We start from the raw sequence: 14,255 nt of genomic DNA, 5'->3' as shown, positions 1-14,255 counted from the left end.
TAGCATCAAGGTCTCTTGAGAACTATTTAGGTACTTAATTTCATGTTATTATCTTTAAGTATTGCATGCTTTAACACACTTTTTTACAGATTGATGGAAACGATAAGCCCAAGGCCATCTATAGAAGGTACAGTCACTCCCCCGCCGACCAATCAGAGACAGATCCTGAGTGACGTCACCCCTGATGCTCGCAAGGGGTACTCCATTCCTTTTCAACGTAAAAATGACTAACTTCATTTGAAGATTATTGATGGCACTCTACACATATCGCTCAGCCATTGATGTTAATGGATAGCCCAACTAATTTTCCAGCGACAAAAAAGAGCAGCAATATGCTAAGAAATGGCCGGTTTTGAAGATATAGACGATTTAAAAACCCTCTGCAGCAGCAGGAAAGCAACGTAAAAACACATCGAGCTTATATTTTTACTATGGATAAATCATTTTTCAGTAAGTTTTTAGATATGGTATAGATTTAAGTTACAATTTTATTACAATATTTTCATTACTTGAAACTTTATTTCAAAATAATATTTTCAAAAATGGCAGCTGTTGGCAAGTAGCTTGGGAGCGATTGTGGCGCACCACGCCATTAATTGTCCTGAGGCCCCCTTATGATGTCATCAAAAGTGGAGTGACATGGGCCTGGATAAGCCTACTTTTGGCTTGTTCACTATTGAGGCTCTGACCGCCGGCTGCAGCTAAAAGTTCTCGATATACCGTGGGCACCAAGGCTATGTAAACGTGGGCACCAAGGCTATGTAAACCTGGTGCCCACGGTGGGCACCATGTCCACCAAGTTATGCGGACAAATGCGAAGGCATGCGAAGGATGAGTGAATTATCTTGATTGGGGATACAACCGGGTGTTTCCAAGCCCGCTGCCAGCTGCTGCCAGCGCGCTGACGTCACACTTTGGGTCTGTTCCAGTCGCACTTCCTAACACATCTAAACTCCTCCAAGGGCAAGATAGAGGAGGTTGGAGCAGGGCCCTCCTTTGATTTGTAGGGGCTAGAGCTGACACTGGAACAGGGAAGCAATCTTGGAGGAGTTTAGAGGTGTTAGGAAGTGAGACTGGAACAGACCCTTTGGTAGTGTTGGAGCAATGGGCTTGATGATGTCATCACGCGCTAGCAGCGGATGGCAGCGTGCTTTGAAACGGCGCCACGGTTTGTGATACGGAGCTGTAGGTATGGAGGTATATATACTCTATAATCATAATCAGCGGCAATGGAACAGAGGTTTCTAGAGGTTTTTACAACATTTTCTGGAGGTATTGGCACCACTCGACCTGGCAACACTGCACTGCTCTGAGGTCCGTCTAAAACATCCTACACTGTTCTAAGGCCCATCTACACTCTACAGTCTACACATAACGTCATCGCACCTTGCTATAATATCTGTCTACCACTACAGACCCACGTGGTCCTTCTTCGTGTGACCGTAAAGCGACCTGTGCCATGCCACCACCTGGGTCAGCGCCTGCAGCTGGTCCTCATCTTCCGTTCTGTCCCAAGGCCGTATAAGAGAGGTAGAATCATCCCGCAATTTCCAATGGACCGGTCGCTAAGCATTAGCGTGACGTCACTGGTGGAGACCGCGCGGCGCCCGGCTCCAAGCCGTATGTCGGGTACATTTGACACTTTATCGCTGTTATTACTGAATGTAACGACAACTAATGACTCTTAATAACTTTTTTACCCACCTAAAGCTGATTTCCTTGCCGATTCATTGCCGACCCGAGCCCCAGGGTTGACAATCTTGGGATATGGGTTGGATGGGCGACCTCGCGACGGGAGAAGGAACGATTGCAATTGTTGTGTCCCGCACTGCCGATTGCATTCTCTATCTGCACCCGGAGGGGGGGGGGCAGGGGGCACGTGCCCCCATCGGATCAGGGGGCCTCTCGGGCCCGAGGGGCCCTGCGACGCCAATTGGCGGCTGAGGGTCCACGCTGGCATTTTCGACTCAGAAGGGCCCCACAGGCCCGGGCTCGAAAGAACACCTTATGTGCTCCGAATAGCCACACTTCTCTCCATAAGAGTCACACACCGGCTTTTTATTGTCCCTTGTCGGCATTTGAGGGCCCCTCGCCGGCCTCTCAGGGCCCATTGGCGACCTCTGAGGGCCCTTACCAGCCTATCAGGGACCAGCAGCTCTAAGGGTTCCACTCACGCCTGTGATGACATGACCCCCTAAACCAATGGTTGATGGCCCCCACAACGGCGCCTGCGAGGGCCCTCACCGGCGGCTGTGAAAGCCCCAAACCGGTGCCCAGCTGAGGGCCCCACTGCCACCTGAGTTCAACCGGCACCCCTGAATGAAGTCCCAAAGGCCCAAACCAGTGCTTCTTGGCCATATATTTATCGGCGGCTCTGAGGGCTGAACGCCGGAGCCTCTGTCGGCCCCAGACGGGACCTTCGCATTGGACGGCCAGTGGCCACTCACCGGTGACTTTTTAGGGCCCCACACCGACGACTCTGAGGGCCCCCACCGGCGTCTGAGAGTACCTTGCTGGTCTCTGAGGACTCCGCAGGGCTCCTGAAGACACCGCAGACCTCTTGAGGGCCCCTTGTCGGTCTCTGAGAGCCCCTGTCGGCTTATAAAGGGAGTTCGAGCCAGCAGCTCTAAGAGTCCCAACTCCCACACCCGACTGTGATGACCCCACACTGCAGTGTCTCTGAGGGCCCACAATGGCAACTGTGAGGACCCTCACCGGCGCCTCTGAGGGCCACACACAAGCACCTCAGAGGGCCTACAGCGGCACCTCGGGGGCCCCGCACCAATGCCTCTGAGGGCCTCACACCGGTACCTACCTGTGAGTGCCCACACCAGTGCCTCCAAAGGCTTCATAACCGGCGGCCCTGAGGGCACTACACCGGTAATTTTGGGGGCCTACCGAAGGCACAACACAATCCCTTAGTCTCGCTGAGTTGCTATCCCAATCCCATACCGGCTTCTATCCCAATTCCGGCTCAACTAATTAGCAGCCCCCCCCCCCTCCCATGGGTCAGGGGCGCCGCGCCGGTGTCGGTGCCGGGGGCCAGCGCCATCGGGGCGGCAGTCGGCCACGCGCACTCAATGGTTAACGCTTAGCACCGGCGGCTAGCGCACGCCCGGCGTGTTATCGGTCGTGAGCCGCTCCAAAACGGTTGCAGTATCTGGTCGATATAGGCAGTAAGCAGATGAGGAGATGCAGGTGGGTTGATGACCGGCAAGCGCTTTTGCGCTTTACGAGGGCGAAGGGTCAAAGCCGGCTGCTAAGCCGTGAGCGGGGTTTATCAGATGCTGGTTCACTATGACCTTTATCCTGAGGTACCCTGATGCACTCTTGGAGAGCCGAATTACAGCAAAACTCCATTCACGACTGTATCTATACGGCTTACGCTTTTCTGAAAACGTCTGCGTTTGGCCTTCTACGGGCCCGGCCCGGCCGGCCGGCCGAACGGCCCCATTGGCGATCCACCAGTGACGTCACTGGTAGTGTTAAGTTGATTGGCGAATAATACATGGGGAGAACCGGGACGACATCCCCCTGGTTCTGTCCATCGACTCCTGTGCCAGCTTCACTCCGCGATCCGCTCCATCATTCACAACTGCCAGGCTGTTGACGTATTTGTGAACTGCGTTGTAACCTGAGATACTTTTACATTTTTTGACAGGCTCTTGCAACCATTTGAGGGCGCACTAATCCAGAATCTGGATGAGTGCGCCCTCGAATGGTTGCACCGGGCACCCGGCTATGAGAATCATATGAGTGCGCCCTCGAATGGTTGCAAGAGCCTGTCAAAAATGGAAAATTATCTCAGGTTACAACGCAGTTCACAAATACGTCAACAGCCTGGCAGTTGTGAATGATGGAGCGGATCGCGGAGTGAAGCTGGCACAGGAGATGATGGACAGAACGAAAGATGAGGACCAGCTGCAGGCGCTGACCCAGGTGGTGGCAAAGCACAGGTCGCTTTACGGTCACACGAAGAAGGACGTTACATGGGTCTGTAGTGGTAGACAGATATTAAACAGGGTGCGATGACGTTACGTGTAGACCGTAGAGTGTAAATGGACCTCAGAGCAGTGTACGATGTTTAAGACGGATCTAAGAATAGGATACGATGTTTTAGACGAATCTCAGAGCAGGGTACGATATTTTAGACGGATCTCATAGCCGGGCACGATGTTGTTGTACGCGTGGACGGTCTCAGGACAGTGTACGGTGAACTTAATACCCATAGCTGCAATGTAAATTTGATTCTGTTCAATCTGCGTTTATGTGGTGTGCCATTGCCGCAGACTGTTCGATCTGAAGCGAGACATTTGAAGCACTAACCTGAGACCTTTATTTGATCGCTTACTCCTAAACGAAATCAGCGGCACATGAAATCACCCACACCAAGATTAAAACTGGCATTGCCTTCTATCCGGTAGGCACGCACGCAGTCACGCTCGCGCACACGCACACACACATACACACACGCACAGAGGCATACGGGCACGCACACACACAGTTTCACACGTATGTATGCGTACATAAACCCGGATTTTCATCATTGTGCAATGTGCGTGGGATCTGAGCATCACTGAGCATCGAAGAAGCTAATATTGCTACGTTGCTTACACATATTTCCCATTTTGCATTCGGAGACTACAACGCTGCACCATCATATAACACCAAAATGCAAATAAAACTTCAGAGCACTAGCGGCAACCTTGTTTACTGGTAGTTTACTCTATAAATTGGTGTGTGAGGTTCAAATGAACCAAGGAACGGGATCCCGGTGTATCCTAGGTGAATTGGAATACTTCGTGAAATTTGGGACACCCTAAGTCCGCAGGCATGCTGCGGCTGAGCGCCGCTACAGGCCATTCCACGCAATGCAAAACGCAGCGCGGGTGGACTGGTGATTGTCATTCAGGTAATGGTTAAGATGCATTCAAATATGATTAATAGCAATGTGCCATTGAAAAGAGTGATAATGATACCTACCCAAAAAACAACCCACAAACCTCTTACAAGAAGAAATATTGGACGGTAAACTTTAATTTGTGCCACTTTCGTCTCCTGCAGCACCAAATTTCGTGCTGCAGGAAGTGAAGCATGCCGCAGTAGGCGACGTCACACATGCGATGACGTAATGGTGTGGGCGGGACTAACGGGTGACGTAGCCCTCAGTGTGCATGCATGCTGCAGTATATTTCATTTTTTGCTGAGCATCCGAACAGCCCTCTGTTAACATTTCTTTAAACACACCACAAGAATTGCAAGCTGATCTGCTGAGAAAACTTGTTAGCGCACATTGTATTGGCGATATCAATAAAAATTATCAAATAAGTTTGAAATGCCGGATATACAGTTATATAAGATGCCCTGTAATTTATAGATAAGTTCAGTTACAATTCCTGATCATGATTGGTCGCCTATCCCTGTGCTTTTGAAAACATAGGCAAGTACGAGCTCCAAGAGTGTCAGGTAGAAATAAATTTGATAATTTTAATTGTTTGAAACCAATGTGCACAATCAGTTTTTTTTCAGAAGTCCAGCCAGCAAATCCCTGCTGTGTTCAAAGAGACATTTACAGCGATGGTCAAACTTAGGAAAACCGAACCATAATCAGTTGGCAATCCGCAGCTCATATCTACAAATTCATGAAAAGATAAAAACAATTCCATGCCTTTTAATGCCTATTGGCAGCAGCATTTGATAACTTCATGGTACCTACTGGGAATTGATTTACAATTAATTAGCAAATGAATAGTGCGCCAGAAAAGTCGCCAATTGTCAGTATTACCTAGTCATCCATTCCCAAATAGGTTAATAACGATTGTGATGGTCCTGAATCGCATCGGGACCGCTTGTAGCATAGATGGCAGCATTGTTCTCGGCTGTCACCGTAAGGTGCTGCCACCGCGGGTGCGCGGTCGTTTTGGGAACTGCATTATAACCAAGCTGCGTTAAATGAGTGATTTATACTATCTCGATTAGTATTTCACATTGGAATATCGTAGTGAAATTATTTGATACGTTTTCTCCAAGTGTGACCGATTGCATTTGGTAAAAGGCGTATTTAAATTTGTTTATTGTCGGCCGGTTTCGTCTGCCCATACTTGTTATTTTTGCGTGTCACCAGCTGACCGGCCTTGTGCGCAATTCGACACGAAACCCGGCGAAGGAAGACACCTTGGTAGGTTATTTGGATATTTTGGACATGAAATGCTACTTGTCGCTTCGTTGGTTGTTGATATGCACTAATTAACTCCGGTGTGAGGTTCAAAAGTATTTAGTTTGGATATATGCCCATAGATATGTCAGATACTGCTGATACCGAAATGAATGAGACGATTTATGGCGCACACCGGTGTAAAAGGGCCTGTTATTTGTGTATTTTACAGGAACCTACAACTAAACTACTGATCTACGATCTCTCAACAAACTACAGACTGCATCTGTCTACTGTCCATATGTCTCTTCTATTCTAATGCCCAATACATTTATTTCCATTTATCAATCTTTTATCCTTTGTAGCGTACCGAGCTATATCGCCGATGGTGTCGACAACAGTTCCAAGGTATCCTTTGAGCTCCAAAGTGCTGTAATGACCTCAAAGTTAATGGAGATACCTATGTTCTCATAAGTGATGCCCAACTGACCTGCCTTGATTCACCCATGATTTTACCCGACTGTGCCTGCTTTGTATTTTAACCACCTGTGCCTGTTACCTTGACGTAATTGTTTTGCCCATATGCCTGATCATACCTGACCATTCTGCACTCCCTGATTCATGATTGAACTGAGTCCTGTACACACGATGCCTCAGTCAATTGCACAGTTGAAGCAGAAGCGGGGGAGATGTTTGGCAAACTTGACCAGGACAAGGAGAAGGGCCTATGTTCTGATAGACAACAGAGGTAGCCGGACCCACCTGATTTCCATCATCTCGGAGCTGGACAAAGCACTTCAGCAAGTGGAAGAGGCATCTGATAATATTGCATCCATGCTGACGTCAGAAGATGAGCTGGAACAGGTGAAGGCATATCAAGCAGAAGCTGATCGGCAACATGAGGAGGCAGTCAGTAGAATAGAAGGGTATCTGAAGGACAGAAAAGACGACCCGGCATCTGAAGTGTCCGGACAGTCACATCATTCTGAGTCATCTTCGGCAGCCTCACGAGTAGCAGAGGTGGATGCCATGGTGAAGAAACTGGAACTGCAGCAACTGCAGAGACGACTCAAGACCGAGGAAGAGGACCAGCAGCTGCAACGAATGCTGAAGTTACAGGAAGCTGAAGATGCTCAGGCTGCAGCAGAGTTGCGTGCAAAGCTGTTGAAGGAAGACTCACTCAACTGGGACAGACGTGAGGATTTCGGTGAAGCCGAAAATGAAGAAAATGAAGAAGCCACTGGCACTACAGCTCTTCAGGTCTTCAGGAGCGGTGGTGGTATGCCAGGGACCCAAGCGCAGGGACCCAGCACCGGCACCGCTGCTGTTCACCAGGCCCAGGTTGGTGGTGGTGTGCCAGGGACCCAAGTGGAGCAGGGACCCAGCGCCGGCACCACTACTGCTCACCGGGCCCAGGGCAGTGGTGGCACGGGCGCTTTCCAGTCTGGACTGCATGCTGAGGCTGTGCGTCAGAGTCTCCCTCGCCTGAACCTGCCAAAGTTTGGAGGTGAGCCAGCTGAATGGCCAAAGTGGTCAGCTCTCTTCCGAACAATGGTACACAACCAACCGTCCCTGACTCCAACTGAGAAGATGGTGCACCTGCAGGCCGCCGTAACAGGTGTGGCCGAGCAGGCCATCAGTGGGATGCTGTTCGATGGGAGGTTGTACGAGGAGGCCCTGAAGACGCTGGAAGAGAGGTTCGGTCAGCAGGAGGACATCGTGCACGCCCACCTCCAGAATATCTTCTCCTGCCCTAACCCATCCCACCTGGATCCTGTGTTACTGGAAAAGCTCCATTCATCAATCCACTGTGCCGTAGTCATATTCAAGAACTTTGGCTATGAGGGAGATCTCAGAAGCTATGAAAATCTCAGAAGGGTAGTACAGAAGCTTCCTCCGGAGTTAAAGCACGAATGGGGAGCGCACGTCCTCGATCTGACCCAGAGACCCAACCTCATCGACCTAGATGTCTGGCTTCAGAAGAAGGTGCGGGTAGCAGTCAACTATGCGGCTGTGTCACAGCCAAGGAGGACTCCGAAAGAAAACAAGCTGAAGCCAATGCAGAAGACTGCCCAGCAGAGGAGCACTCTGGTCACCGACGCACGGACAACAGGAAACTGTCCATGCTGTAAGGAACGGCATGAGGTGACTGACTGCCCTTTATTCTTGCAGAAGGCAGTTGACGAGAGAGCGCGTTGGATCGCCGAAGTCGGGCGCTGCTTCTACTGCCTGCAGACGGGGCACGGCGTGCGGCGTTGTCGTTCAGCAAAGCCATGCGGAATCGACAACTGCACGATGAGGCACCACGCAACACTCCACGGCAGCAAGCGGGTCGGCAGACGGACCAGCCGTGAGCGCGTAGTCGCTGCAGCGTCTCTGAAAACCGATGATGTCACGACACTGCTGCAAGTGGTGCCGGTCACCATCCTCGGCAGTAACGGCGAGTCCAAACAGGTTTGTGCCCTGTTGGATCCGGGTTCGCAGACCTCGTTGGTGTCCGAAGATGTGGTGACCGAACTGGGTCTTCATGGAGAGCGGCAAACCCTCCGCCTGCAGAGCGTCGAGGGATGCGGACCCCTTCAGACCTCAGTGAAGCTGAAGCTCGAATTGAAAGCGTCATTCGGCGATGGCTCAAGTGTGGTAGTTCCTGAGGCATTTTCCGTAAAGAAAATCAACGTCACAGTACCTGAGATCCCCCACAAGATGCCTGACTGGAAACACGTGCAAGATCTCGATCTGCCAGACTGTTCCGGTAAGACGGTGGAGCTTCTTCTAGGAGCGAATGTCCTCGAAGCTCTGCTACAACTCGAAGTGAAGCAGGGAAAGAAGGCCCAACCGGTGGCGATCAGAACTGCCTTCGGGTGGACTCTGGCCGGTTCAGTGAAGGGATTTATTCCTGAGCGGAAGAGGCAGGTGATGCTGATCAGCAGGAAGTCACCAGACGAAGACGAGATGTCGAAAATGCTGCAGCAGTGGTGGACCACTGAGTCCTTCGGGTGCAAGTTTGAAGGCGATGACGCCAAATCTCCCGAAGACATCAGAGCAGTGGAAGTCATGAAAAACACCACACGTAGACTGGACAATCGTTATGAGACGGGGCTCCTTTGGAAGAGCGATGAGGTACACCTGCCAGACAACAGAGCAGTAGCCGTCAGCCGCCTGCATTCACTGGAGAAGAGCCTACTGCGGAAACCACAGAAAGCCGAGGCGTACAAGAAGGTCATGGACGGATACGTTGAGCTCGGGTTTGCACGCAAGCTGGAGACTGAAGAGGAGCAAGAATCGCATCCCAGGACCTGGTACCTCCCTCACCACGGTGTGACGAACCCAAGGAAGCCGGGGAAACTGAGGGTAGTATTTGACGCTGCCGCAACGTGTGAAGGCGTGTCGCTGAATGACATGCTTCTCACGGGACCCGACCTCTTGAAGAACCTTCCAGGCATCCTCTTAAGACTCAGAGAAGAACCAGTAGCCCTGACTGCTGACATTGAAGCCATGTACCACCAGGTCAGGATCATACAGCGAGACCAGGCGGCCCTGCGGTACCTCTGGAGAGACCTGGACGTGACGAAGAACCCAGAGTGTTACACTATGGAAGTTGCAATCTTCGGAGCCAAAAGCAGTCCAGCGTCGGCCAGTTTCGTCCTGCAGCAGACGGCCAGAGACTGCAGCAGCAGCACTGCAGCAGGACAAGCAGCTAAAGAGGCAGCATTGAACAGTTTCTACATGGACGACTTCGTGCATGCTATAGAAACTGAAGATAAAGCTGTCGAGATGCAGACGGAAATGACAGAACTCCTGAGAAAAGGCGGGTTCAAGCTAACGAAGTGGACGACGAACTCGAAACGAGTCATGGAACAGATCAAACAGGAAGAGCGAGCTCAAGCTGGCACGACTCAGAGTGTGCTGGGCTGCACATGGAACACGGCCGAAGACACGCTGGGAGTGAGAAGCATCGACCCACACGTACCAGAGACGAAACGTGGAGTAGTTCGGGGAGTCGCTCGTCTCTACGACCCCCTGGGGCTGCTATCGCCATTCTCTCTGCAGGCCAAGATCCTGATCCAGCGCCTCTGGGCAGGTAACTACAGCTGGGACGATCAGCTGGGAGAGGAGGAGTCGCGGATCTGGAAGAAGTGGCTGAGTGAGCTCCCTTCCACGGAACTGATGACCGTCCCGCGGTGTTTCTCAGGCACAGAGATCAGCGCGGACTGTACCAGAGAGCTGCACATATTCTGTGACGCCTCTCAGCAGGCGTTCGGAGCAGTGGCGTACGTCAAGACGATAATGCCCGATCGCCCCAGTATCTGCTCCCTGGCCATGTCAAAGACGAGAGTGGCGCCTCTCAAGCAAATCTCCATTGTCAGGCTCGAGCTACAAGCAGCGGTATTGGGAGTCAGATTGGCCAACATGATCCTGAAGGAGCTGAGCGTCAAGGTGGAGCGAGTTCTGTTCTGGACGGACAGTACTGTTGTGTTGCAGTATGTGAGGAATGACAGCCGTAGATTCCACACCTTTGTGGCCAATCGGGTGGCCGAAATCCGAGAGCTGTCTCGTCCAGATCAGTGGAGGCACGTCCCGTCCAGCTCGAATGCAGCTGACGTCTGCTCCAGGGGAGCCTCTGCCACGGATCTTTCCGCAGACTCGCACTGGAAGGATGGTCCCTACTTCCTGCTGAAGGACGAAAAGCACTGGCCTGAGAACCCACCGTGCAAAGCTGTATCGGCGGACGACCCAGAAGTAAGAACAAAGCAAGTTCTCACGACGAAGCCAGAGCTCGAAGTGACTGTGCTTCCTGACGCAGGGAAATTCTCTTCATGGACGCGCTACCGAAGAGTTGTAGCGTGGATGCTACGATTCGTGACGAACTTCATCGCATCAAACTGCCCGACTAAAGCTGACTGGAAGCGCCAGGGGCCGCTGTCAGCAGACGAGATTCAGGAGGCTGAAAAGAAGATCGTCTTAGACTGTCAGGCGCGGACTTTCACCACAGAAGTAGCCGCTCTCCGGAACGGCAACCCAGCGGGGTCTGAGGGAAGACTGACTCAGATGTCGCCTTTCCTGGACGGTGATGGCGTGCTGCGCGTCGGCGGGCGCCTCAGCAAGGCTCCAGTGCCCTATTCGACGCGTCATCCAGCGATCCTCCCGGCCAGAGATGATGTCACACGCCTGATCGTGACGTACAACCACTCAAAGGTCCTGCACTCGGGTCAAGAAAGGACTCTGACAGAAGTACGAAGAGCTTACTGGTTCACAAAGGCTCGGTCAACCGTCCGAAGAATCTTGCACCAGTGCACCGTATGCAGAAACAGAAGAGCACGTCCGGAAGTCCCGAGGATGGCTGACCTGCCAGTCGGAAGGTTCAACACTTCAAGAGCCTTCAGCACAGTCGGTGTTGACTATTTCGGACCGATGATGGTGAAAAAGTTCAGAAAGACCGAGAAGCGGTACGGTGTCTTGTTTACCTGCCTTTCAACGCGCGCGGTGCATCTAGAGATCGCAAACACTCTAGATACTGACAGTTTTATAATGGCCCAGAGGAGGTTTTCCGCGCGTCGAGGAAAGCCAGATGCCCTGTTTTCCGACAACGGAACGAACCTGGTAGGAGGAGAGCGTGAGCTCCGGGAATCGCTGCAGGAGTTTAATCAGGCTCGCATTTCGGATCATCTGAGCCAAGATCACATCAAGTGGACGTTTATGCCTCCCGGAGCAAGTCACATGGGCGGCGCCTGGGAAAGACTGGTCGGTAGCGTCAAGAGAGCCCTGAAGGTGACGATCGGATCGCAATGTGTGAGCGACGAAGTGCTTCACACTGCGCTACTTGAAGTCGAGGCCATGGTCAACGGACGGCCTCTTACATATGTTAGCCCTGATGGCACTGACGTAGAACCACTGACACCGAACCATCTTCTACTGGGGTGTTCAATCGTCAACATCTCGCCCGGAGTCTTCCAGCCCTGCGAGTTGAGCAGCAGACGGCGTTGGCGGCAGTCACAAGTTCTGGCTGACCTGTTCTGGAAGCGGTGGCGGCGGGAGTATGTCCCAACCCTGACGAGCCGTCAGAAGTGGCTCCGCAAAACAAGAAATCTGCAAGAAGGTGACGTCGTCCTGATGGTTGAGAGCGATTCGCCGAGAGGATTCTGGCCTCTAGCCCGAGTTGTTCGAGTGTTGCCGGGCTCAGACGGCACCGTCCGATCGGTTGAGCTGAAGGCAGCGGGGGGAGGCACTTACCACCGCCCCGTCAGCAAAGTGTGTCTGTTAGAGGAAGCTGAGTGAGTATGGTGATGACTGCTGATCGCTGACATCGTGTGCACATGAATCGTATCTATCCTAATGTCTATTTTCCTTAACTTCCTGTTATTCTGTCTTTGTTCCTCCTAGGATGTCGTTCCTAACCCTTCCTGAACTGGAGAGGGACGACTTCTGGATGCAGCAGTCCTGGACGACGATCTGGTGGACTGCAGGAGCCGGCATGCCTCCAACGGCGGGGCTGGCGACCTGGCGGAGTCGGTCGCGGCGAGCTGCTGTGTGCGTCGCCTGCGGAGTCGCCGCCGGCGCGAGGTCAGCTGCGGCGAACTGGTCTGCCTGTGGAGTGGCCGCCGGCACGGGGCGGCCCCGGCGAGCTGCTGTCTGCTGTGCCTGTGTCGCCTGCGGGGTGGCCGTGGGCACGGAGTCGGCCACTGCCGATTTAGGTCGCTCTCAGAATAGTGACTTAGTGATGACGCTGACTGTGCATATCAGGCCGGAGGCGGTGCGGGTGTTAAGTCTGACCCTGGCGGCGTCTCTGGAACTGCGGCGAGCTGCCGGTTGCGGCGGCTGGTGCTTTCGGCCACGGCGCGTGGTACTGTCTGCTGAGCCAGACACGGGAAGGTCGGCTGCAGCGAGTCGACTGGTCTCCCTGGCTGCCGGCTGAGTCGTGGACAACAGTCGACAGCTGCAGTGGCAGCGAGACTGGGATGTGTACCGTGCGCGATCACTGACGCGTGTGTACCGTGTGCGATCACTCAGGTGACGTTGCGTCACCGGGGGGAGGATGTGATGGTCCTGAATCGCATCGGGACCGCTTGTAGCATAGATGGCAGCATTGTTCTCGGCTGTCACCGTAAGGTGCTGCCACCGCGGGTGCGCGGTCGTTTTGGGAACTGCATTATAACCAAGCTGCGTTAAATGAGTGATTTATACTATCTCGATTAGTATTTCACATTGGAATATCGTAGTGAAATTATTTGATACGTTTTCTCGTTATACGTTAAAAGGCGTATTTAAATTTGTTTATTGTCGGCCGGTTTCGTCTGCCCATACTTGTTATTTTTGCGTGTCACCAGCTGACCGGCCTTGTGCGCAATTCGACACGAAACCCGGCGAAGGAAGACACCTTGGTAGGTTATTTGGATATTTTGGACATGAAATGCTACTTGTCGCTTCGTTGGTTGTTGATATGCACTAATTAACTCCGGTGTGAGGTTCAAAAGTATTTAGTTTGGATATATGCCCATAGATATGTCAGATACTGCTGATACCGAAATGAATGAGACGATTTATGGCGCACACCGGTGTAAAAGGGCCTGTTATTTGTGTATTTTACAGGAACCTACAACTAAACTACTGATCTACGATCTCTCAACAAACTACAGACTGCATCTGTCTACTGTCCATATGTCTCTTCTATTCTAATGCCCAATACATTTATTTCCATTTATCAATCTTTTATCCTTTGTAGCGTACCGAGCTATATCGCCGATGGTGTCGACAACAACGATAAACAGGAATATATATATATATATATATATATATATATATATATATATATATATATATATATATATATATATATATATATATATATATATATATATATATATATATATATATATATATATATATATATATATATATATATATATATATATATATATATATATATATATATATATATATATATATATATATATATATATATATATATATATATATATATATATATATATATATATATATATATATATATATATATATATATATATATATATATATATATATATATATATATATATATATATATATATATATATATATATATATATATATATATATATATATA

The 14,255-nt window shown here is 50.9% G+C and overlaps 1 protein-coding gene and 1 long non-coding RNA gene across 3 annotated transcripts; both read left to right on the top strand.

Moving 5' to 3' along the window:
- Positions 1 to 5,826: 5,826 nt before the first annotated feature.
- LOC122372130 lies at positions 5,827 to 13,381 on the top strand. 2 transcript variants are annotated; one of them, XM_043349011.1, is made up of 2 exons: positions 5,827 to 6,178; positions 6,387 to 13,381. In XM_043349011.1, exon 2 carries the CDS (start codon positions 6,776 to 6,778, stop codon positions 12,428 to 12,430), a length of 5,655 nt encoding a protein of 1,884 aa, XP_043204946.1. In that variant the 5' UTR covers positions 5,827 to 6,178; positions 6,387 to 6,775; the 3' UTR covers positions 12,431 to 13,381. The 2 variants fall into 2 exon arrangements, with proteins under 2 accessions (XP_043204946.1, XP_043204947.1); XM_043349012.1 differs by having other exon boundaries at positions 5,827 to 12,262; positions 12,347 to 13,381.
- Positions 13,382 to 13,410: 29 nt separating this feature from the next.
- LOC122372131 lies at positions 13,411 to 13,853 on the top strand. The gene is made up of 2 exons (XR_006254827.1): positions 13,411 to 13,533; positions 13,742 to 13,853. It is a non-coding gene; the product is annotated as an uncharacterized LOC122372131 (long non-coding RNA).
- The last annotated feature ends 402 nt before the right edge of the window (positions 13,854 to 14,255 follow it).

This window comes from Amphibalanus amphitrite, unplaced genomic scaffold (genome assembly GCF_019059575.1).
Source record: "Amphibalanus amphitrite isolate SeventyFive unplaced genomic scaffold, NRLGWU_Aamphi_draft 001320F_arrow, whole genome shotgun sequence".
NCBI lineage: Eukaryota > Metazoa > Arthropoda > Thecostraca > Balanomorpha > Balanidae > Amphibalanus > Amphibalanus amphitrite.
The sequence above is the reverse complement of the archived record's forward strand: the minus strand, read 5'-3'. Positions and strand labels throughout refer to the sequence as shown.